Source organism: Pelmatolapia mariae, linkage group LG23, assembly GCF_036321145.2.
Source record: "Pelmatolapia mariae isolate MD_Pm_ZW linkage group LG23, Pm_UMD_F_2, whole genome shotgun sequence".
In the NCBI taxonomy this organism is placed as follows: domain Eukaryota; kingdom Metazoa; phylum Chordata; class Actinopteri; order Cichliformes; family Cichlidae; genus Pelmatolapia; species Pelmatolapia mariae.
In genome coordinates this window covers 17,075,240-17,097,266 of record NC_086246.1, presented here as the reverse complement: position 1 = coordinate 17,097,266, position 22,027 = coordinate 17,075,240, and the positions used below count along the sequence as shown (strand labels likewise).

Sequence of the window (22,027 nt, the reverse complement as noted above, 5' to 3'; positions counted from 1 at the left end):
AAGCTTTGATGTTGGAGCTCCTAAATGAGGGCCACCAGAGGTCCAGACTAATGGGACATCATGGGGAGATTAGAGGCCAAGTGTAGCAGGCTGACAACACAGTATTATATGTGTGTGTGTTTGTGTGTGGCAGAAATAGAGAGCAAGAACATGAGTTTGTGTGTGTTGCTCCTTGTGTGAACTCCTTTTGCAATTAAAAGTGAAAGTTTTGGCTCCAAGTCTGAGAGGGAGTTTGCAGGAAGTAATTGGACAGGAAGCATCTAGTTGTGGCCACGAGCATTCCGGTGCTCATGCCAAGAGTTCGACAAAAAATGTAAAAACGCATCAGAGTTAAAGAAATCATCATCAGTTTATTCATTATGGTATAAATCCTTTATTAAATAATCATTACAATAATTATAATAACAATCATAAAAAGAGCATTTCTGTACAAAGACCCCTTTAAAACAACAACAGCAGTCCTAGCAGTGCGAAGGGTTAGGGGTGTGTGTGTTTGTGTGTGTGTGTGGGGGGGTCCTGTCCTTCTGTGTTGTTTCGTTTGGTCCTCCTGGGCAGAAGGGGGCGCTGTGACTGTCGCTGGCAGTCTCAACTTACTGTATCCGATACTGGCTCCAAAGGCAAGCTGGATCCCCGAGGCTCCAAGGCACTTTGAAAAGAGTCAGTGGGGGTCCAGAGATGTGGGCCTCAGAGGAGAGAGAGAAAGAGACAGCGAGCGTAGTAAGGGTGGATGGGATGTGATGCTGAGTGTGAGAGTGTGAGAAGCCATCGTTCCCTTTAATTTCTAGATTCTGCCATACTCTCGGTGTGCACGCGCATGTCCAAAGTTTCTCGAGTTTTTCAGAGAGGAAAGACGCATATTTGTGTTCTGTATATACATCCGTATATACAAGGGAAGTGCGTGGATGTTTGTGTCCGTGGATGGGGAATTTTAAAGGCCTTCACTCCCTTCTTCTCATGGCTTACAAGTCCAATCCAAGCATGTGCGACAAGACCTTTTTAAACTGTTTAAAAAAAAATGCTCGCCTTGCTGCAACAGTAAAAATTAACACACGCACAAAAAAATTAATCACAAAATAGGCCACAACTAGCCAGTAAGTTGAGGTGAGACGGGGGTTCCGGTGTTGGTGTGTGTCGGTGGGGGAGGTGGGTGGCGGGAAAAAAGAGGGGATAGGTCCTTTAAATCATGGCTTTTGAGGTCCACGTGTAAAAGAGAGCGAGAGAGATCCTCCTCTCTGGTCTCGATGTCTCCTCAACGTTCCTTTTTTCAACATTTCCACCAACAGTTTGCTTTTAAGGCGTTGTTGTGTGTCCGGGCACACAGTCAGTCAGTCGATTGAGAAGAGCTGTGTCTGACTGCATTTGTTTTTGATCCCATTTGCTTTTTTTTTTGTTTTGTACTCGTGAAAGAGAGAACATCGCCCCTTCGAGGGAGAGGCAGGGAATTTTTTTTTTAGTGCGCTGTCAGTCATAGTCTCTTATAGCCTCTCTTTCCTTCTCTTTCTACAGTGCTTCACACTCTTACCAGCAATCCATAGGTTGCACCAACCAAAGCTCCTTGACCTTTTACCATTAACCGCAATGTAAACGTGACCTTCTCTTTGACAGGAACCGGCAACAACAGTCTCCGACAACTAAATCTAACAAGAACGTCTCTGCCAGTAAAATAATGTGTTAAAAAGCCCCCCTCCCCCCTCCCCACACACACAAACACACACACACACACGCACGCACGCACGCACACACACACACACTTCCTTTGCTTCATTAAAAAAACAAAAAACAAAACATATCTGCTGTCACAGACTGGGTCACAGGCCAGAACTAAAACATTAAAACAGAAAGTGATTGAGCAGTGAGACAAACTCGAGGGGCGTCGGTGACTAAATAGACCACAGACTGTCAGGAACTAAGAGGATAACTGAGGCTGATAGGTAGCAGAGAACAAAGGAGCCAACGGTCCACACCAAGGAGCTAACTTCTAGGCCACTGTGTTCTCACGTGATCCAAAAAACAAAAAAAAAAAGACGCTTTCTAAGCACGTTTCTAACCTACCACCTTTCCAACACGATGTGTCTGCCTCGCTGTTTGTGTAGTTTACAGTATCCACTTTCAAAACTAGACCTCATACAAATCTATGATGCATCTATAAACATTTCTCTGTTGGTGGACCAAGAATCTGTACTTGATATGTGTAGATATTTACTTTTTAGGCCCAGAACGGAACAGTCCATCAGTTTTTTACTCAGTGGTTCATTTTGCCATAAAACTACCAATACTGGACTGTGCAATGCTTTCCGAAACAGGAAAACGAGTTCTCGTTTGAGCTCGAAAGTGGCTTTCTCGTTGCCTGTGCGTCCTGGGATCTGCGCTGCTGAGGAATAAAGTGAACTGAAGCAAAATGAAGAAGATAGCGGGAGGTTTTCACAGCGTGACTGTCATCCCTCTCTTTCTTTCCATCTTCCTTTTCCTTTTCGAATCGCCTTTTCTTTCTCACGCCTCGGTGCAGCAGCGCTGTTGGTTGAGTTTGACCTTGTGCTTGAGGCCGTCGTAGAGTTCGAAGTTGTAGTTCTCCAGGGTGGTGGAGGAGCGGGACGACAGGCCGCTGTAGGAGCAGGTGCAGTACAGCAGGAGGCCGGCGCACACCGCTCCGAGCAGGACGCCCAGAGAGCTCATGACGATGATTGTGACCAGTATGGGGTCAAGGGTGTACAGCCACGAGTTGTCCTTTTCTGAGACACGCGTGACTGGAGGCTCGGATGACGGTGATGCTGTGTTCCTCTCTGGGAACTGTAAACCTGTGACAAAAACGGGAGGTTAGTATGATGACAGGCAAGGAGTGATTGTATAAACCTGTTATCGTTATTGAATTAATGTAGAGATTGCTACAGTTAATGATGATATACATGACATGGGGAGGTGGGTTGCAAAGTGGCTTGGAAAAATCAACTTAAATATGAGATTTTACAATTACAGGTAAACTGCTGTTAATGAGATCAGGTGATCTGTCAGGAGTTACAGGTAAACTTGACTTCCTGGCCCTACCTTATCTTATGTGATGTTTTTGACTTACTAAAGAGAAAAGATTGTATCAAACGTCACTAAAGTCATGAATTGTTGTGAGTAGAAGACTTGTTTACAAACAGAAACTAAAGTCCGAACAGAGGTAATTCAATTCAATTTTCATTTATGTAGTAGTAACAACAGTTGCCTCAAGGCACGTTATATTGTAAGGTATGGACCCTACAAAAATTCAGAGAAAACCTCTAGAATTGGACGACCCCATATGAGCAAGCACTTGGCAACAGTGGGAAGGAAAAACTCCCTTTTAACAGGAAGAAACCTCCAGCAGAACCAGGTATAGCCATCTGCCACAAGGGAGATACCTTACAGAAATGTTCTTTATAATTTTTAAAAGTACTTTATAGAAATGACAAAAAGATGAAAATTAGAAGGTACTGGTGTGAGCTCCATGTCTTACCTCCACCTAGCGGGCCACCGTAAATTCGTCCATCGCCACCGGGTCCCTTAACTATCAGACAGAAGCACAGGACACACCGACTTTAAACACCAATCCGATTTACACATAATTCTAGCTGTAATTACAACAAATAAACGAAAACATGCCTCGGCATTTGCCTCTACAAGGTTTCCTTTAAATGCTCGCCAAGTGTCTAACTCGAGTTCAGTGTCTTTTTACACAATCACCAGAAATAACAGCAACCCTTTGCGTACCGTTAACTGCTTTATATTTGCTGCTAATTTTGATATTACACACTCATACTCATACACACACTTATAAATAGAAAAATATGACTTTATTAATAATAAAGATCATTAAGATACATTCCTGTCAAACACACAGTCATCACATGGTATATCAATGGTGTAAGACTGCTCATTCAGTGTGAATAACAATGCAAACATGTCATCAAATCATTAACAATTCCTGTCATTATCGCTGCTGAAATCATCATTACTGTTCGACCGGTGCATTAGATCATCAAAGAAAAGAAAAATAATGGAGACAAAATGTCAGCAGTTGCTCGTGACAGTGCTTTGTGTGAAACTAACAGATCTGCCAGGTGGTGTGAACTGAAAATTGACGTGGATGTGAGTGTCTGAATTGTGGCAAGCCCTCCCTCCCAGCACTTTATTCGAGCCCAATAGCCTGAGAGTACTTCTACTTTAGATGGGTTTTCTTTTAACTTTGTGGTGCACATTTGTGTCCACACATGTGAGTGTGTGTTTGGGCTCGCTTGCTCTTGGCGAGCAGTCAGGAGTGGGAGTAGCTGCTTGGCAAGGCACACGTCTAGATCTGGTGGTCTCTGATGGCCACCGGCATTATTAATACTGTTTCCAGGGCAACTGGTAGTTGGCAGGGGATTGGGCGATCGAGGTGCGGTTGATGGGAGGGAAAAGTGCTTACCGCAGACCTAATAAATGCTATCTGTCCATTAACTAATTACGACTATTAGAGGCTTGGAAGCATAATGGTGTTGAGATGGCTCGAGTAGGGTGTCCGGTCCCTCCTCCCCCCAAGTTGATTTAAAAGCACATGGGCACAGTATGCCAAAAAAAAGTGCAGCTTCTAAATTGTGACAACAAATTGAGGTGCATTTCTGCTGAGCTGCGGGCTTGTAGGTGATGGATTTTTGCAGCAGTGACAAACCAGGGAAAGCACGCCCCGTTAAGCTACAGAGTGAAGACCTCAATTTCATTCAATCCAGGGTGTTAAATTGAGCTCGTGTCAAATCTCATCACCTCTGTACCAACTGATGAGAGAGAAATTGCCGCCAGTGTGTCTATCTCGGTGACAATTACACGATAAAAATGGGCTTTTAGAGCCCATATGTGTTAAATATTAGCGAGAAGTGCATTAGCTGTGTCTTATTTTATGTCACCGGCCAATAATGGCACTAAAAAGGAAAAAAAGAAGATAGAAAAAAAACCCCAACCCTGAATGGCTGAAACTCTCTGCTCTGGTTTTTGTAATATCTCGGATTCCTCTCAAGGATGAACACATACGGCAAAAACACTTCGCTTATGGCTTCCAGCTGGTCCGGCGGCATTGTGGGATTTGTAGGAGCGTAAATCAAGGACCGAAGCGGCGATGGCAGACAGATGTGTCTATTTACAACCCTAAAAACAACAAGCACATATTCACACTGGAAAACACGACAAGGCTCGGCTCAGGCACGGCTTTCATCTGGGCGGCTCAAAGACACGGAGAACAACTGGAGTGGGTGGTATGAAGCATGAATGGGAGTGGAACAACGTGCTTTATTACACAAGAGAATCAAGATGAAACACTGAAACACTGAAGACGGCCGCATCCATCACTGACTGATGCCTTTATCGAGAGAAAGATGAGACGTTCAATCAAACGGAGCTGGTTATCTCCGTTTGCGATGCAGGACTTTTTAAGTATGATGGATTTGCATTCCTTTGTTTTGTATTTTTGTGAGTTTTTTTTTTTGTAAATGTGCACATGCTTTGTTGAAAAGAACAATGGACCCCCCCACCCCCCCACCCCCTTCCACACATCCCATTTCTGTTCTTTTACAAACACCCTCGCTATTGGCACAACTCATATTGCAACTATCCTGTTGTTGTGTTATTACAGAGATACCAAGAGCTTCATTTTCTGGGCCTTGCCAGATCATTTCCACAGCTAGCACAGTTCCCCCCCCCCCCCTCCCTCCCCCCCGTCTCTCGCTCTCTCAGCACTGCAGGGTTCCTCGTGTCTCTAGGGTCTTGTTTTAGCCTCGTGGTTTGGCAGCTCTGGCTGGCTCCTTGCAGCGGAACCAGCTCAAAATCCCCTCCCCGTCCTCTTCCCCCTCACATGCCTGTGTGTGTGTCCACGTTGGGGTCATTCCAGAAGGACCGTTGGGGTTATGAGGAGCCAGACGGTACTCAATGGTCCGAATCAAGCTGTTCGGACAAATAACTTACTCAGACTTCAGTCCTCTCATCAGGAGCAGCATAGTGTGAAATGTCAACAGCAAAACTCCTTAATGGAACAGGGAAAGAAAAACAGCAACCGAAGCTACATCCATTAGAGAGCGTGCGTGTGTGAGAGAGAGAGGCCACAGTGTTTCCTTTGCCAAAAAAAAAAAAAAAAAAATATCACTCAGCAATTTAGGACAACGTCTTTGTCGTCATCATCACCGCTGGGGGCTGTAAACTAAAGCAAGTGAGGGTTCGTCGATCTTGCTGCGCCACGACTCTCACTGCCATCGACATCGCAGGCCGGCGTCGTCCTCTGACGAATACAGTGCAGCTTATAAGTGCTTCGCTTTTAGCAGAGGGTACGGTGTCGGTCCCGGCTGTCCAACCTCACCGTCAGGACCGGCTCCACCCCTGGGGTGGCCATACTGGAGGACCAGTTAGAGTACTGGAAGCACTGCGAAGAGCTGTGATAGGCCACAGACAGCTGGCTCTTCTTGGTGGCCAGGTGTTGTCGACAGCAACAGAGGGCTCTGACCAAGATGGCCGCTGCCAGGAGAAGGAGGGCACCCCCGGCAGCCATAATGTAATACCAGTGGATGGGCAAGGGAGGCACAGGAACGCCTCCCCCTGGTGGAGAGATACAGAATAATTGGCCAGCGGGAAAAGAGAGGAGTGGCACTTGTTTTTCACTTTTTAACACTGAATTCGTCTGATTCTATCCCTAGTGGTCATCACTGTTCGAGCAGCAGGCGTGCACCTCGTGTGAGCATGCACAAGCATGCCAGTTGCAAAAAGAAAGAAAGAAAGAAATCTCCAAGGCCAGAAAAGAAAGAAAGAAATGCATCCATCTCTGTCACGTAGCTTGGGTTGCATTTGGAGGACAAGTTTTCACACCAAGATCGTCAAGAGATTTGGTTTGAAATCGCTCCAATAGTTGGATCCAATCAAGTGCAATGCAAGCGATTTATTTATTTTATATCTTTATTTTTTTTTTTAAACAAAGCTCCAGTGAGATTTCTTGGTGTGAAACGAAAGCCAAAATAATTAGTCATAAAAGCACTCACACACATTGACTTAAGGAGCTTCCTCTTCCTGTTTCACACTGGCATAGGAAGTCACAAACAGCTCCTTGATATCATCTCAGAACCATGCAAGGATCAGCGGGAACATCACACGGGTATCCAGCGTTCCAGAGCTCGCGCTCTCTCTCACTCTCTGAGCTCATATTGGACCGGGATTTGTTATTTAGCTGGCTCGAGTTGTCAGATTTTGTTTTGAGTACATAATTTATCCTGTTCTCTGTTCTTGGTTTTTCATTTTCCTTTTTTGTGTGTTTTTTGTCTGTCATGCATCAGCATCCTGGCCAGTCCTCTCCTTCTCAAGCCAAAGAGCTGTCTCCTCGGAGACCATCTCCACAGATCCTCTACTCTTCTGCTGCTCCTGGATTGAGTTCCCCCTCCCCCACCCAATTCTCAAATTTTTGGTAAGAACCAGCTAACCGGCTTCCAAGAGGCCTCTACTCCTCTATCCAAGTCTACTAAAACAAACCCTTGTAGACAGAGTGGAAAAACTTAAAAAAAGAAGAAGAAGCCCACATGTTCTTTCCAAAGCTGATGTGGAGAAGCTGTATGTAGGATGTCACACTGAACTAAGGGGAAAATGAAGCGGGGCTGAATACATCCTGATTTTTGGACCGTGTCACATAATTACAGAGGGAAATGGTGCGTGCTCTTGCTACTTCACACTGCACACACTCATTAGGCAGAGCTGACTTAGGGAGAGGAGACAGAGACACCCATGCTCGATGCTGCTCAGTCACTCTATCTGATTGCTTTCCACTGGGGATGCTGGTGTGTGTGTGATGATATTAATGTGTGTGTTTGTCAAGGGTTAGACACCGTGTGCTATATGTGTGCGCGTGTGTGAAGTCAGAGGAGTAGAAAAGCTGAAGAAATGCACACACATCACATTCGCACTGAAGCCTCCTAGCTCTTATCTTATTGGAAGACATTATGAGATGCCAAAACACTAACATCAATCTCATAGGGTCTCCTAGGATGCTCTAAATATTTTTCATGAGGCAGACAGTTATTTAAAACCCTTCAGGCTGTGTCAGGAAGCCTAGAACAGAGAATATGTAGCCCTTTTCAAATATGACTCCTTATGGCGTGCCTGATTCGGCTTCCTTCGCACGTACAGTCTTTCCTTTTGAGACCAAACCTTTGTTTCTGCTAAAACTGACAAGGTAAAACAACGAGCTACTGAAGCGATCTATCCTGTAACTTCATTAAAATTTGATCAAAATTAATTTGGTGTTTGGTGAATATTTGCCATTAGTACTCATTTTGAGACGTCTACATGCTGCCGGTGATGTGGCGAATCAGCTTTAAAAAGTCTGGAATCACAAAGCTGTGGCGGACTCGGCTTCTGTGCTGTCAGTGTAAAAGAGTGATTTAGACTAATTGGTTTTTCTTTTAGTGGTTCAGACCAAGCAAAAAAATAAACCCAGGCTAGTGCATACCGACGGGCAGGAAGCAAGGCTACAGGAGAAGTGACTTCACACCAAAGTCAGACTCACCTGGATTTTCGGGAGGAAAAGCCGCGAAGGGTTCTGTGAGGATAGAGAGGCGGGCGGGAGACAGGAGCAGAGAGAGAGGGGGAGAGAGCGAGACAGCTGTTAGACAACTTTAAATATAAGAGAAAAAGTCAGCCAAATGTCACGCAAATGTCACAAGACTATCAAACTCCTCCTGAGGAAATTTTAAGTTAATTCCTCAGATAACGCACATGAATTATGGCATTTACAGTGATTCTCTGCTAGAACGCTGTTTCAAACAGAGTATATTGTGGTTGCCAGGAATTTGAGACGGGAGTGTATAGTGTATAGGCTATGCGCGTATGTGTGTGTCTGCATTTGCAAAGTTCACGCATTTCAAGTTGTTTATCTGCAGCGTCCAGTAAAACTGGAGCGGGCTGTGAATGCACAGAGCAGAACCTTCACTTTGATTGCCTGGAATGCAAACACAGAGAAATGATGTGTGTGTGTGTCTCAGTGTGTGGTACATGGTGTGTGTGTGTGAATGTGACTGGGGGTTGGGGTGAGAAAGAGAGAATGGGAGTAAAGGAGCAGGGGGTCCGACTTGGGAACTGGCGCCTTTTGGCGGGAACGCCAACGTACTGTGAAAAACTCAACTGTGTTTGGTGATAAGCAACATCCCAGCATGCTCTGGGAGTGGCAAAGGAGGAGAGGGAAGGGAGGAAGGAGGAAAAACAGCAGCAGGGAAGTAGGAGGGGGGCTGGGCTATCATCTTTGCCTTCCAAGCTGCTGTGCTGCTTAGACTCTCTCAGGACTCGCATGACACACACAGAAATATAAAAATGACTCAACACAAACACATAGAAAAACACTGGCCATACACATAGACACACACACACACTTTCCCTCTGTTACACTCTGCCACCCCACCCCCGCCACCATGTTCCCAATGTGGTCCGGCTCCAAAGCACACTGGACGTCAGTCAGAAGTGATGACGGCAGGTTTTTGGCTCTGAACCGCCGGCTTGGTCTCTGATCTGTTTAACACCCTCTCCGAAGCCCCTGCTCAGGCTAGATTAGGGAGGCTACGCTGGAGCTCGGCTCGCGCGAGGCACCCAGAAACTTGCTTGGGAAACAGCCTGTCTAGTAATTCCCTTTGATGGCTCGGGAAAATCTCTGTTTACAAATACGACAGAGGAGGGAGCGCAGGAGAGATAGAGGGAGAAAGAGAAGAGAAATCTAATGAAACATAGATTAGCATCGCTGGGGCCCACGGGGCGTTTATGGCCTAGTTTTCCTATTCTTCGTTTCTTTTCTTTCTTTCTTTTTTCGTGGAGGAGTAAACGCTGTCCCTCCCTCTTCTTTCTGCTTTCATCTCTGTGTTCGGTGGGCTCTTTGGAGGAGAGGCTGCCTCTGAAACTGGGATGGGAGGGCGAGTGAAGGATTGGTGTGTGGTGGTGCTGGTGTTTCTCACTTCATGTGTGTCACTGCTCAAGGACCTTACGACTGAAAGTCGAGGAGGTAGTAGGGAGCAGTAGACTGATGGGAGGGTGAGATAATGTGTCATGAGTGTGTGTGTTTATCTTTAAAGATTTCTGGCAAGAAGAAGCAAAAAGAAAGAAAAACGCATGTGTGCGACTTACGTGTACACTCCGTCAGTGGGGTGCTCGAGCTGATGTGGATGTTGTCTATCCAGATGTGCCCTCTGGTGCCGTGCACAAAGTAACCCTCCATCACAACCTAACACAGCCGAAAAAAAGGAAGGATGAAGAGGAAGAGGAGGAGGGAAAAGTTGAAGGAAAAAGAAGTGAGAGGAAGAGGAAGACGGTGACAGGATGGGGGGGTGGAGGCACATTGAAAATGGGGACAGCAGCAGGAGGAGGAGAAATAAGATAAAAACTTAATATGGTGCCTGCGATTTCAAAGTTGCACTCAACACTTGCAATCATCCTCCCCTGCTCTGCAACCATCTCCCACTTACTTTTTTATGAGAACATTAACTGCTTGTGATGTCTCTGACAAATGCACAGCAAACTTCCAAACAGTCCCACAGCCAGGACACTACAACGTACTTTATTTCAAATGTGGCCTAAAGTGACACAGAGCTTAAAACTGATACTGTCACATGCTCTGCTACAAGTACAAGTGCGTACTTTTAGCTCTAGAAGAAGGGTCACATGGGCAGCTGAACTACAAGAAGCAAGGGGAAGACACACAGTCATGGCCCTTTTATACATGGAGTGTTGTGCTACTGGTGTGTACACCTTTAGCTGAGAACAATACTGCAGCGGCTACCATGGCGAGCATGAATGGAAGCAGCTGTGTGATAAAAAATAATAGCAATGCATGATGTGGCCAACAGGCCGGGTATACTGGGAACTGAACCGTCCTCAAGACAGACTTAAAACTCTGGAATAGCTTTAGAGCACATGGGTCACATGCTAAACCTGGTAAGCTAAGTCCGTACCCAAGTAAGTAAACTTTAGCAGATTTAGGAAAAACTTTTAACAGTAAAACAACAATTAGCAGCTAAGCAGTACAAAAAAAAATCTACCACCAAAATAAATGGGTGCGATCACTAACGGTCGAAAAGTTTTTTAAAAAAATTGTATGCTAGCTAAAAATATTAAGTACAGTAGAAATTGTTGTCTAAGTTATGGCTAATCTGTTGAAATGGTTTGTGAAAATGTTAGCTAAAACTTGTTAGCTAAAAACACTGGCAATAGAGCTGAAATAGCTAGCAAAGTTATGAATAATATGTTAGAATTTCTTGGGATACATAGAGATTACTGTTAGCTAAACATGATGATTAAGCATGATGGGGAACTGTAACTAGAGTAGCAGATAAAAGTTGTGGATAAATGTTTGAACACTTAAGCTAAAAATCTTGGTTAAACAGCTGAAGCTGAAGTCTAAACATGGCTGTTACGCTGAATGAAATGGCTAAGAGCCTGCCTGGAAGTTTAAAATAAGTTCAAGTTAACAGATTTTGACATTTAGGTGGTGGTGAGTGCATATAATGTAGCTTTGGGGGTATTTAAGATTGAAAATATTAACAGCCTACTCTAATAAAACTACAACAGAAATGTTTTCCCTTTCTGGGTAGCATGTAATAAAAATGTCTAACTCAAGATTACAAAGCCTGATTCATATATAACTCAATAATACTGGTAAGAAGCTTGATTCTTTCATCTCCCATTTGCCTTCTTTTTAAGTATTTATTTTATGAGCACACAGAGTTTAACCACTACCTGGACGCTTTTAGGAGATCGAGGTAGTATGGTCCGACCCTCCTTCCAGACGGGGCCCTGATCGTCTGTTAGTGTCCACAGGACCGTCTCTTCAAAGTGGGCGTCCTGTACCAGGACCCTGAGGTGGCCCTGGGCCTCCCCCGATATCTGGTAAGAGAAGACTAGACACAGGGGCCCAGTGTCGGCGGTCAACACGGGGCTCAAGAGCCGAGCTCGCTGCTGCTCAGTCTTTAGGCTTGCGTCTATGTACAGATAGCTGTTGAGCTCTGGAAGGGAAAGAGATATGAGAAAAGATAGAACATGAATTTCTCTAACTCGGAATGTGTAGCCCGACCAAAATGCGATATAAAAGTTGCCACATGCACATTCCTGTTCTGTGAATAGACGTGTTGCATTTATCCCAAATCTGATACCGTCAGGAACAAAAATAAAAATTGTTGACTTTGGTGAATTTCACAGCAAAAATGTGAAACTGAGCCCTTTCTGCATTCTCTCCACATTACCGAAAGTGAGCGGGGTTTTGTTTTAACCTTGAGTTCGCTGGTTACTGCAGTCAAATGAAAATGAAAAAAATAAATAAACAGAAGTCTGATTTAATGGATTTTCATTCAGGCCTCGAGGCAATAAAAAAATGAGAAAATGAATGGTTGTGTAGACTTTTGATATTCACTGTAAATGGATGTTGCTGCAGTTAGACTGTGCGGCAAACACGGAGCGCGTACACAAAGGAATCACGTGTGCGTACAGTGAGAGAATTATCGTCGTTAATCATGACTTAGACACATATATAGACATGCACACATGTACATTATGGCTTTTCACACGGTTAGACATTTCCAACATGACTATTCAAAAAAAAAAAACCGAGACACTAATCACCAGTTGCTAACAGGAATGGGATCACCACAGCACAATAGTCATACCAAACAATAGGGATGTGACAAATATAAACACAGAGAAGAATAGGTCCACTGAGAGCGTCGTTCATACACCGAGTGCTAGCAGAACTCCAGCCAAGACCCTTGAGGCGTTTTTTTCTTCATTCCCTTTCAGGTAAATGACTTAACCAACGGAAAAGTCCAACAGAAATGCATCCCCCTCCACTTGTTTACACCAGAGGATGTTTAGTTTGCAAATTGGAAAGCGACACGAATTCCATTGTGAGAGACCGCATGTATGAGTGACTGCCTGTGTGAACGAGAAGCACAGATTGCATTGTGCATGCCCGCGTACGTGTGAGAGAGCGACTCGGTGAGGTGTCTGCTGAGGAATTTCTTAAGTGGGCCCGGTGGGAAAGAGTCCAATATCAACAATCTGCAGATCAAATCACCTGCTTTATCAAGAACAACTGTGTGTGTCTGTGTGTGTTGGTGCCTGCAATTAAGTGCCTTTCTGTTTTATAGGCGAGAGAAAAACTACCACAAGAGTAAGAAAGCATACAGTTATTTCTTTTTTTTTTCTTTTTTTTTTCTTTTTTTTTTTTTTACAGTTTTTACAGTTATTTCTGTCCAGTTTCAATCGGCGTGCAGTAGCATCCACTGCCACCGCACTCAGGTTTGCTGAGTGACTAAGTGAGTGAGCCCTTTTTTGCTCCGTGTGTCCAGCAGATCACACTGGAAGTATCTGGGGGGGATAAATCTTCCTCCTAGTTGACAGCTCCCCTCTGCCCGCCATACGCCCAGAGTCGCCTGTGTGTGACACCTAAGACAGCGTGTGACAGTGTGTCCCTTGGCCCTCTGCAGCTTTGAATGAATGTGTATGTGTCACTGTAGGAAATATATATATATATATATATATATATATATATATATATATATAGACATATATATGTACAACTGGAGAGGATGTACAATCAGGTCTCCAGGAGGCGTTTTATGACTTATTTCAATGTGCGCACCAAAGCTTCCTCCATCCTCATCGCCTCGCATTGAAGCGGAGTCTGTTGCCCCCCCCTCCATTGTTGTGCCTCTTGTTCAGCAGACGCCTCATAATCGAGGCTGCCACGCCGGACACAGCAAAAAGAGAGCATTATTAATCTATTTCACAGTGGTCTGCTGCTGGCATGAGGAAAACAATGATTCAGTCTACAAAGCCCAGTTTATCACACTGGTACTAGCATGATAAACTAGGAAGTCTGATTTAGTATTAGAGTAGATGGTGGCTATTTCTAGGATTGTGTGTTATTACTGTTACTATGACTGGTGTCAGGTGTGAGGTCAAGAGGTGATGAGTTTGTGGTTTCTGGGAGAGGTGAGGGAATTCTGTAGAGGATTACAACAGTGATTTGATAGGGGCGAAATAAAGATCCTGCAGGCTGGCTGGGATATCGTGACCTTTGACCCCCGTGGGAAAATCAAAGGCTCGCACGGCGTGTCAAAATGGCTGGAAATGATACTTCAGGCATGAAAGCCACCACGGCCTGTCTAATGAAAGAAGCCGCTTTGAAGTCCCCCCCCCCCCAAATCCATAGATTTTTTATGACCTGAAGAGGTCACGCTTCAAGAAAAATTCCTCCTTTTTGCCACGAGATCTGCTGTCCTCCTGAACATGACCAAGGTGACATCACTAAAGCAGGTTGGGTGTGTGTGTAAGGGGAGGGAGACTGGACCTCTTGTTTAATTTTCTCCAGCTGCAGAAATGCTAAATCTTTCATGGAGACTTGCTCGAGACCAATGAATTTTAAAACAATCTTGGGATAACGATCCCTTACCCTGAAAAATTATAAATAGTGCAAAAAAAAGAAACCCAGCAGGAAACCTCTTCTGTACCTTTTAACAACCTGCCAAATGCTGGACTTTTGATCTGTGGGTATGCGTAAGAGGAAAATGAATAATTATTTCTTCAAGGAATGCCTAAGTAAATGGAAGTCTACACAGCATCATGTGGGACGTGCCTGAGGTAATTGCGGGGCAGTAAAGGACGGCTGGGGATAACCGCTCGTCTTTGGAATCTCCTGCTCTGAACTTAATTGGAGCGGCTCGGTCTTAACCCCTTCCTGCCGAGACTTCATTCTGACACGCAGAGGTGAGCCGCTGCATGTCACATGCGAGGCTGTGTGCGCTTTCCGTGGAGGCTGTTTTCCCTCTGATTCCCTCAGTTCATTTTCATTCTCATTCACTCGGAAAGAGCGGCGTGGCTGGCACACGACGTCGCTGACAAATTAGACTGGTTTCAATTTAAGGAATTATTTTAATCAAATTGAAAAAGGGGGGACTCAATGAAGATTCAGAAGGAGAATGACTCCATTTAATTATAGAAAATGCAGTCTTGTCTAGACCCAAGGAAGTTGATGGAATAAACGGCATGCTTGTGCAATTTCTGCACCCAAATAGAAGTCTGCTTGCAGCTGCATACATAAAAGCTGATACCCCACAGTAAAAAAAAAAGGAAAAAAGAAAAGAAAATGGGGTTCCCGTAGTGAACCTGAGCTGCTAACTGCACTGTTCTGTAAATCCATCCGGACATAACTTCAGATCTATTAAATGCATGCTGTGCAGAGGGAAAACACTGAGGGAGTCGGACCAAATATTCACATTTCTGTTAAGGAGACTCACCGTTGCTGTGCAGGGACCAGAGCAGCGGGGCGTTGGGGTCGTGCATCCACCCACACAGGCCGTGGTCGAACTCACACACGGCGTCTGATGGGGGAGAGGTGGCTGCTGTAGAGGTGGAGAGCAGCCAGGGAGAAAAAGGCAGCGTAAGAACAAGAGCCAAAGGGCAGATAGGCGTGAGAAATCAAAGTCATTTCAGATACAGGAGCATTCGCAGCTGATCTACATAATGTCATGCAGCGCTTTCTCAGGCCTTTCATCTTTCTTATTACAGCTTCCTAATGACGCTATTAATCCAGCATTTTTTGGCTCTTTCATGTTAAACACCTGTCTCACCTGTAGTCGTGACAGGGACCGTGGTGGTTTCGACGTCAGCTGGCAGCGTGGGTGTGGTGGTGCCTGCTGGGGTTGAGGTTTCTGCAGGAGCAAACATAATGAAACTTGGGTCAAAGGTGGCCCCTTAAAGCCAACTTCAGACAATGTATTACTGTAAAGAGGGCAGCAAAATGAACTGCTGTTTGTTAAAGACATTATTTATGTGGCGATATGTCCTTTGGGAGCTGCAAATTAGGGAGGGCCAGGAAATACAAACGGGAAAGAGGAAATGATAAACTCACAAAGGCAAAAAAACAACAAGACGGAAATGAAGTCTTTAATAATAACTCTCCATTGTGCCTCTATAGATCATAGACTATACAAAAGATAAAGGTGTAAAAAGTGAAAGCCATTCAGGTCATGGAGTCTTCTTGACACTCAGCAGGGGGTCAGAAAGGAGTGAGATTATATAGACGGCTATGGGAAAATGACCCCTCTTCTCACTTGATTTAATACAGCAGAGGAGTTTTTGCCCTCAGTCACTACTTTTATATCTTCTTCATTAGAACATGATGCTCATTTTGCAAATCATGGTCTTATTTAAGAGTAAAATACACAATAATGAAGAGCATCTTTTAGGGGGTAGCTATCAGAACCACCCCTTACATCATCATATATAATGATAGTAGCATATGTATGTTTGATTCCTAACTCCTCCTAGACGAATGGAACAATCTTGATAAAACTTTGCGTCAACATTACCTAGGCCACTGAGAGTGCCGGCACCTATGTGGTTTATACAAATATTTTATTCAAATCTCACGATTCAAAGTTCAATCGGGTACTGATCTTGCGACTGCAATCAATGTGTTGTTGACATTACGTGTGCCTATATTATGTTTATTTAGTTTGTGGATGTTCATTATGCTTTTTACTGTCAGCACAAATTTTAAAGTCTTGCCAGTGCAGCCGAGCGGCTGCTGATTAGCGATCGAGTTCTTGATATAAGCTGCTATAAAAAGTCTAGAAAATGGCGCAGAAGAGCAGACAACAAGAATGTGGAATAAGAAGACGTAGTTTGGGTCATCGCAGTAACTAAGAAAGTAAGTAAGGGGTTTTTTTAATTTAGTGTGTTTCGTACCTAGGGTGATGAAAAAATTGCTCAAAGGCTTCAAAAATGGGCGATAGCAAAGTAAGCTAGCAACATCTATTAGCACAAAGAACAGAAACAGTGAACTTGGCTCATTAGAAACACAAAATAACAAGTTTGTTTGATCCAAGCAAACAAAAAAGAGTCACTCAGATGAAGCAGGAAAATTTGACTTATTGTTTTATGAATGTTGATTTTTGTTACGCTAAAACAGCTAAGGTCTCCGTTAGCATGCACCTTTAACAGGACAATGCAGTAACGCTGCTGCTTGAGTTAATGACCTTATCATTATTTTATCATAACTCAGCACATAAAGAACGTGCCTACGAATCGTACGTGGCTGAATTGACACACGTGGTACTGAAACCGCCTCACTGTACTACTTCATGTCTCCTGTCAGAGGAAGGCACAGAAAACCCAAGAGAGCCCTTGTCATGTTGTGTCTGGGAACTCAGGCGTCAGAATCTGTCTACCATACATACTGGCTCGGATATGCAGATGCACAAATGAACAGGCACACATGTCCACATGTTAATACACACACACACAACAGGCTGGTGCTAAGGCTGATGGATGGCTCTGTCTAACAAACTCCCCTCGACCTCGGACGGGATGATCGCACTCTGGGACCACTCTCTCGCTGTCAAGAAGGGTCTAAAAGCGCACACACACACACAGACACACACACTCCATCACCCACTCTGCTGTCTGTGTGAACTGTTGTGCGTGTTTGACTGTGTGCATTCGAGGGCCTTCTTCACTCCATAACTCATGCGCGCTTGGAAGGAGGGAGAACAAACACAAAGTGAAATGTATGATTTTCGGTCCTCCATTAACGTCAACTAAATCTCGCATATATCAAAAAGAAAGACAAACAACACACAGAGGCATAAATAATCCAGCAGTTTGCTCATTAAAAGATGTCACATGCACAAACACACACACATGTTGAGCAGGCTGCAGCTGGAATGTGAAGTGGTAGGAAGAAAAAATAAAAGCGTAGTTATTAAGAGCAGATGGGCTGACCCTGGTGAGCTGTGGGAATTTACGCAGAAGTTTGGGTCAGCCAAAGATCCAGATGTATAATAAAAAAATAAAAAATGCAGGTGTTTTCCCACATTTACATTTAGTCAGCCAACTTGTTTTTCTTTCTGTTTGTCTCTTTTCTTCAAATAGATTCAAACATATTGCAGACATTTGACGACGGTGACTCCTAAAAAAAAGGCTAAGTGCACTCTCAAGCCCATTATATTTAATTTTCCTCTGCCTTATTCTTATTTAGTCCATCTAAACAACTCCAAGACTTGGATGCTTGATGATCGTGTGTGAGACGGGAGGTTGAACAGACACACACGAGTATCTAAAAAGGAAAAAAGCGTGACATGGATTAAGCATGTCTAACGCCTGTTAGTGGCAGTACTAGAGGCCTCCTGCTGTCAAGGTTCCTCCTTCTGTGAGGCTACCATTATCATTTAAAGGCTGCGAAAAAAGCAATGAGGGCAACAAACACACCGTGATACGCAATTGATCTGCTTAAAAGAACTTCCCGCGGAAACGAGCGCAACGGCGCCACAGCTGGAGAAATGGCAGAGATGAAAAGGCTGGCCACAGCTGGCGACTGCTTCTGACATTAACCCAGCGTTAATGTCACGTCCTTTATGCCAGCTATTAACTACCTAATTAGACTCTTATCGCTGCCGGTCCACTGGGAAGCAAAAGCATGGAAAGCAACTCTACCCTCCTACCTCTCTTCCACCCACCCGACTTTCAAATGGGCCACCACGTCTTGTTCAGCATCTCCTCTTTATTCCTCCTCTTGTGTTCGCTCTTCTCGCCGTCTTTTGCTTTTTGTGTGTGTGTGTTTGCCTTTTTATTCCATTCTGACCTTTTGGGTCCTCTAGTTAAGTCTCAGGAGCGGGCGTTAAAATAAACCATCTACACATTACCTGAGCGCGCGCCGCAGCTAAACACACACACAAGCAGAGAGCGCGCAGTCGAGTCCATTAAGATTCTGCCCAGCTCCTGAGTACTCTATGCTTTCAAAGGTCAGGCCTTGTCACAGTGTAAATGTGCTGACCTTTCCAGGGTGTGACAGGAGTGTTTGGGGGGCGATGGGAATGGCACTGACTTGCGCGCTGTTTGCAGGGTGTGTATGTTTGTACGAGGCGAGGGGGAGGTAATGTGTGTTAACGTATGTGACCTGCCTACCATGCCCCGAGTCCTGTCCTTGATGCGTGCGAGGACGGTGTCGCGAGAGCTGCAGCACGCGGGTTTGTTGCACACAGAGAGGGAGCCTTGAAATGCAGGAACAGTCCCTCTGCAGCAGAGTGTTGTCTTACATAATGTGTCTGCTGCTGCAGGTGATGATGCAAGTCATCATCATGCGCGGGATGAGATACCAACACTTAGAACCGGGGGCCCTAGGCGGCTGGAAGGGGGTGGGGCAGTGCTGACATAGATAATCGAGATGCACGCTCATATATGCGAATGCACATGCTCACAGACAAATTCTTCTGCGGGCTTGCTTTTCAGTGCACACGCAGTCGCCAAACACACACACACACGGTCGTGAGGGCCAACCCGCCCTGTAAAAAAAGACATTGCTCACTTCCAAAGAGTCTGACTCAGCAATATGTCAGAGAAGAGGAAAAAAATCTTCAATTATGTAGAAAGCTTTTCTGTAAATCTTTCCCTGGCAGTACTGAGTGCACACGCGCACACACTCAAACACACACAGAGTGATGGATGCATGCACGCAGATATGCATACACCCCAAAAGAACACAATGGGATAGACAAGTAGCCATTATTTGATATTTTGCCGGGTGGGGTTAAGTGCTCAGATCAGGGTTCACCCTCACACACACAGACGCACACACCATCACTTCAAAGATTGCATTAATTTCCTGGAGAGTTGCCCTAATCGCTACTTGCGGGACTCTAATGCTAAATCAAGCCTTCACCTTAAAAACTTAATCATTTAAGTTAAGGGTTATTGCTTTTTTCTCCCCCAAACGGGAGGCGGGTTCCCTTATGACATGAATAATGCAAGAGCACAAACAACAAAGAAGCCAAAATTCCAGAGGCTGGGATGCTGTGAAAACACTGGGATAATGCGCTTACTCCAAAGGCGGAATGATATAGGACCGAACTGAGAAAAATGGTTCAGAGCGATCATCATTTGAAAGCTAGCTCTACTGTGTTTACTCGAATTATGGAGGGAGGACAGACAGCTTGAGGTGTGTGTGCGTGAGCATGTGCGAGCTCTACTTTTCAGTGCTCCCAAGACTGAAATGAGCCTACCTGGATTTTTTTCCCCTCTAAAATTTCATCCCTGAGCTCATAAATTTTTCATTCTGGGAGTACGTACAGTAAAAAAAAAAAGTCACTGTAGAGGATCTGTGTGCAAGTCAATTGTGTGGCAACAGTGGGGGGGAGGAGCAGGAAACTGAAGGAGTCAGGACCAACAGCAGCGAGCGTGGAAAAGAGGTGCGAGTGATGAGTAACAGAGGGGAGGAGACGAAAAGAGAGGAGGCATGGAAACGAAGAAAGAAAAAAAAGGACAAAAACATTTTTAGACCCACGCACTGGGCCTCGGGGTGGGAACGAAACAACTGCAACCATGTGGAGGAATAAGGAGAGAGAGCTCTTATTGTGCTTTAGTGCGCTGGGGATGATTTGGGGATAAATTTCATCCTCTTACTTTAAATCACAATAAGGTGAAAAGTAAACCGAGAACATCGCTGAAGACTGGAGAGAACGACTGAAAAATCAGAGGGGACGGGGAAGTGAATGATTTACGGGATGTCAGCGGTAGTCCGTCATCCCTGCTGAGTTTTGGTGGTCTGTGAACAATGTGTGACCCTTAACAATAGTACTGTGTGTCACGTTTCCCCCGAACTCTCCACTCCATCTGCAGAAAGTCAACTCTGTCAAGCGGTAAAGCCTAAAATACTTTTTCATTTTGTTCCCATTTTTTAAGTTGGTGTTTAGTGTTCATTGGTTTCTGTACTCTGCTTTCCACATGTCAATCATCAGGCAGCAGCTAATGTAAAACACATTGTTTCCTGTGCTCTGGAGGAGCTCCAGGGGAGGATAAAATGACCAGGGACCAGGTGTTTAGAGCAGCAAGCCTTAAGCAGCAATCATAAACTGCATGGGACTTCCCTCTGTTAATTTTTTTTTTAACCGTACATAATGATGGATTGAAAATATGGGTGCTGCATCTTTGCACAACGAGGCACATGCAAACAGACCTGTGCACATTTACATTTATATTGTAGACTCTGTGGTTACTTTGTGTGTGTTAGCTATCTGGACGTGCAGTAGAGGTGATAATGACAATCGCTCTTCAACTGTGCTCTTCATCAGGTCTTGTGGGAGTGCACAGACGCACATAAATCGCCCTAATGAAAGCATAGCTTGACATGCTTGTGTAATAAAGTACGTGTGAATGCTAGGCGTCTAGAGAACATGCATGAAGACTTTTCTCGTTTCCTGTGGCGCGTGGGGTAAACGTGTGTCAAAACATGCATATGTACTCATGTTTAAGCGCTGTTGTAAATGTTGAGCTATACTGCCCAGTCGTCCTTTTCAGGCACAGAGGGAGTGGTAAACAGTGAAGGTCCATATGTGCGTGAGTGCTGGTGATAGCGCGTATGATCCGACAGCACTTTCACATCTGGATAACAGACCACGCTGGAGAGTGAACTGATAAATAGTCTCTTTCTCTCTCTGGGGATGCATTCATTTAAACCAAGCTCTGTCCACTCCCTGCCACTCACGGTGCTTGTGGATACTTAAAGACAACCTAACACAAAGCCCGGTGTAATAATATCAGAAATAAATCAGAAATAATTACTTTTCAAGGGTGCTATCAGTTTCCCTTTCTCAGCTCACACGGGGTGTCTCTTTTCACCTCTGGCATTCTCTAATGACTCTCATGCATATCTAATGTGAGGCTCGCTTTTCTAGTGAGCCACCTTCCTCAAGGTCCATTCACTTCTGGTTAGAGTTTATTACAGCGCAAGGCAAATAATTCAGCCTGGAATACTGTAGGCAGCAAATTATCATATATGTATATAAAATGATCCTGTGTCAAACAGATCACGGCCGAGCGTCCTACCTGGAAGGTCACAGCCCAGAATCTCCACTCTCATCCCAATGCCTGCCGGAGACCACCGCTCTGGATAGAGCCGGATATACTGGGCCACCGTCTCCTCGAAATGCCGGAGCTCTGGGGTGTCATAGTGTGTGTTCCCCTCAAAGATCTGCAT

General features: G+C 44.7%; 1 protein-coding gene across 1 annotated transcript in view; it reads right to left on the bottom strand.

Annotated features, from left to right (window-relative positions):
- Window positions 1-330: 330 nt before the first annotated feature.
- The window catches only part of nrp2a (neuropilin 2a), a 61,579-nt gene continuing 39,882 nt past the window's right edge, over window positions 331-22,027 (bottom strand). The window contains exons 11-18 of the mRNA XM_063465984.1: window positions 21,877-22,021; window positions 15,624-15,704; window positions 15,291-15,395; window positions 11,737-12,002; window positions 10,129-10,225; window positions 8,528-8,560; window positions 3,479-3,529; window positions 331-2,795 (exon numbers count right to left, since the gene is read on the bottom strand). Coding sequence (XP_063322054.1) covers window positions 2,491-2,795; window positions 3,479-3,529; window positions 8,528-8,560; window positions 10,129-10,225; window positions 11,737-12,002; window positions 15,291-15,395; window positions 15,624-15,704; window positions 21,877-22,021 — 1,083 coding nt within the window. The 3' untranslated portion in view covers window positions 331-2,490. The remainder of the gene's footprint in view (window positions 2,796-3,478; window positions 3,530-8,527; window positions 8,561-10,128; window positions 10,226-11,736; window positions 12,003-15,290; window positions 15,396-15,623; window positions 15,705-21,876; window positions 22,022-22,027) is intronic.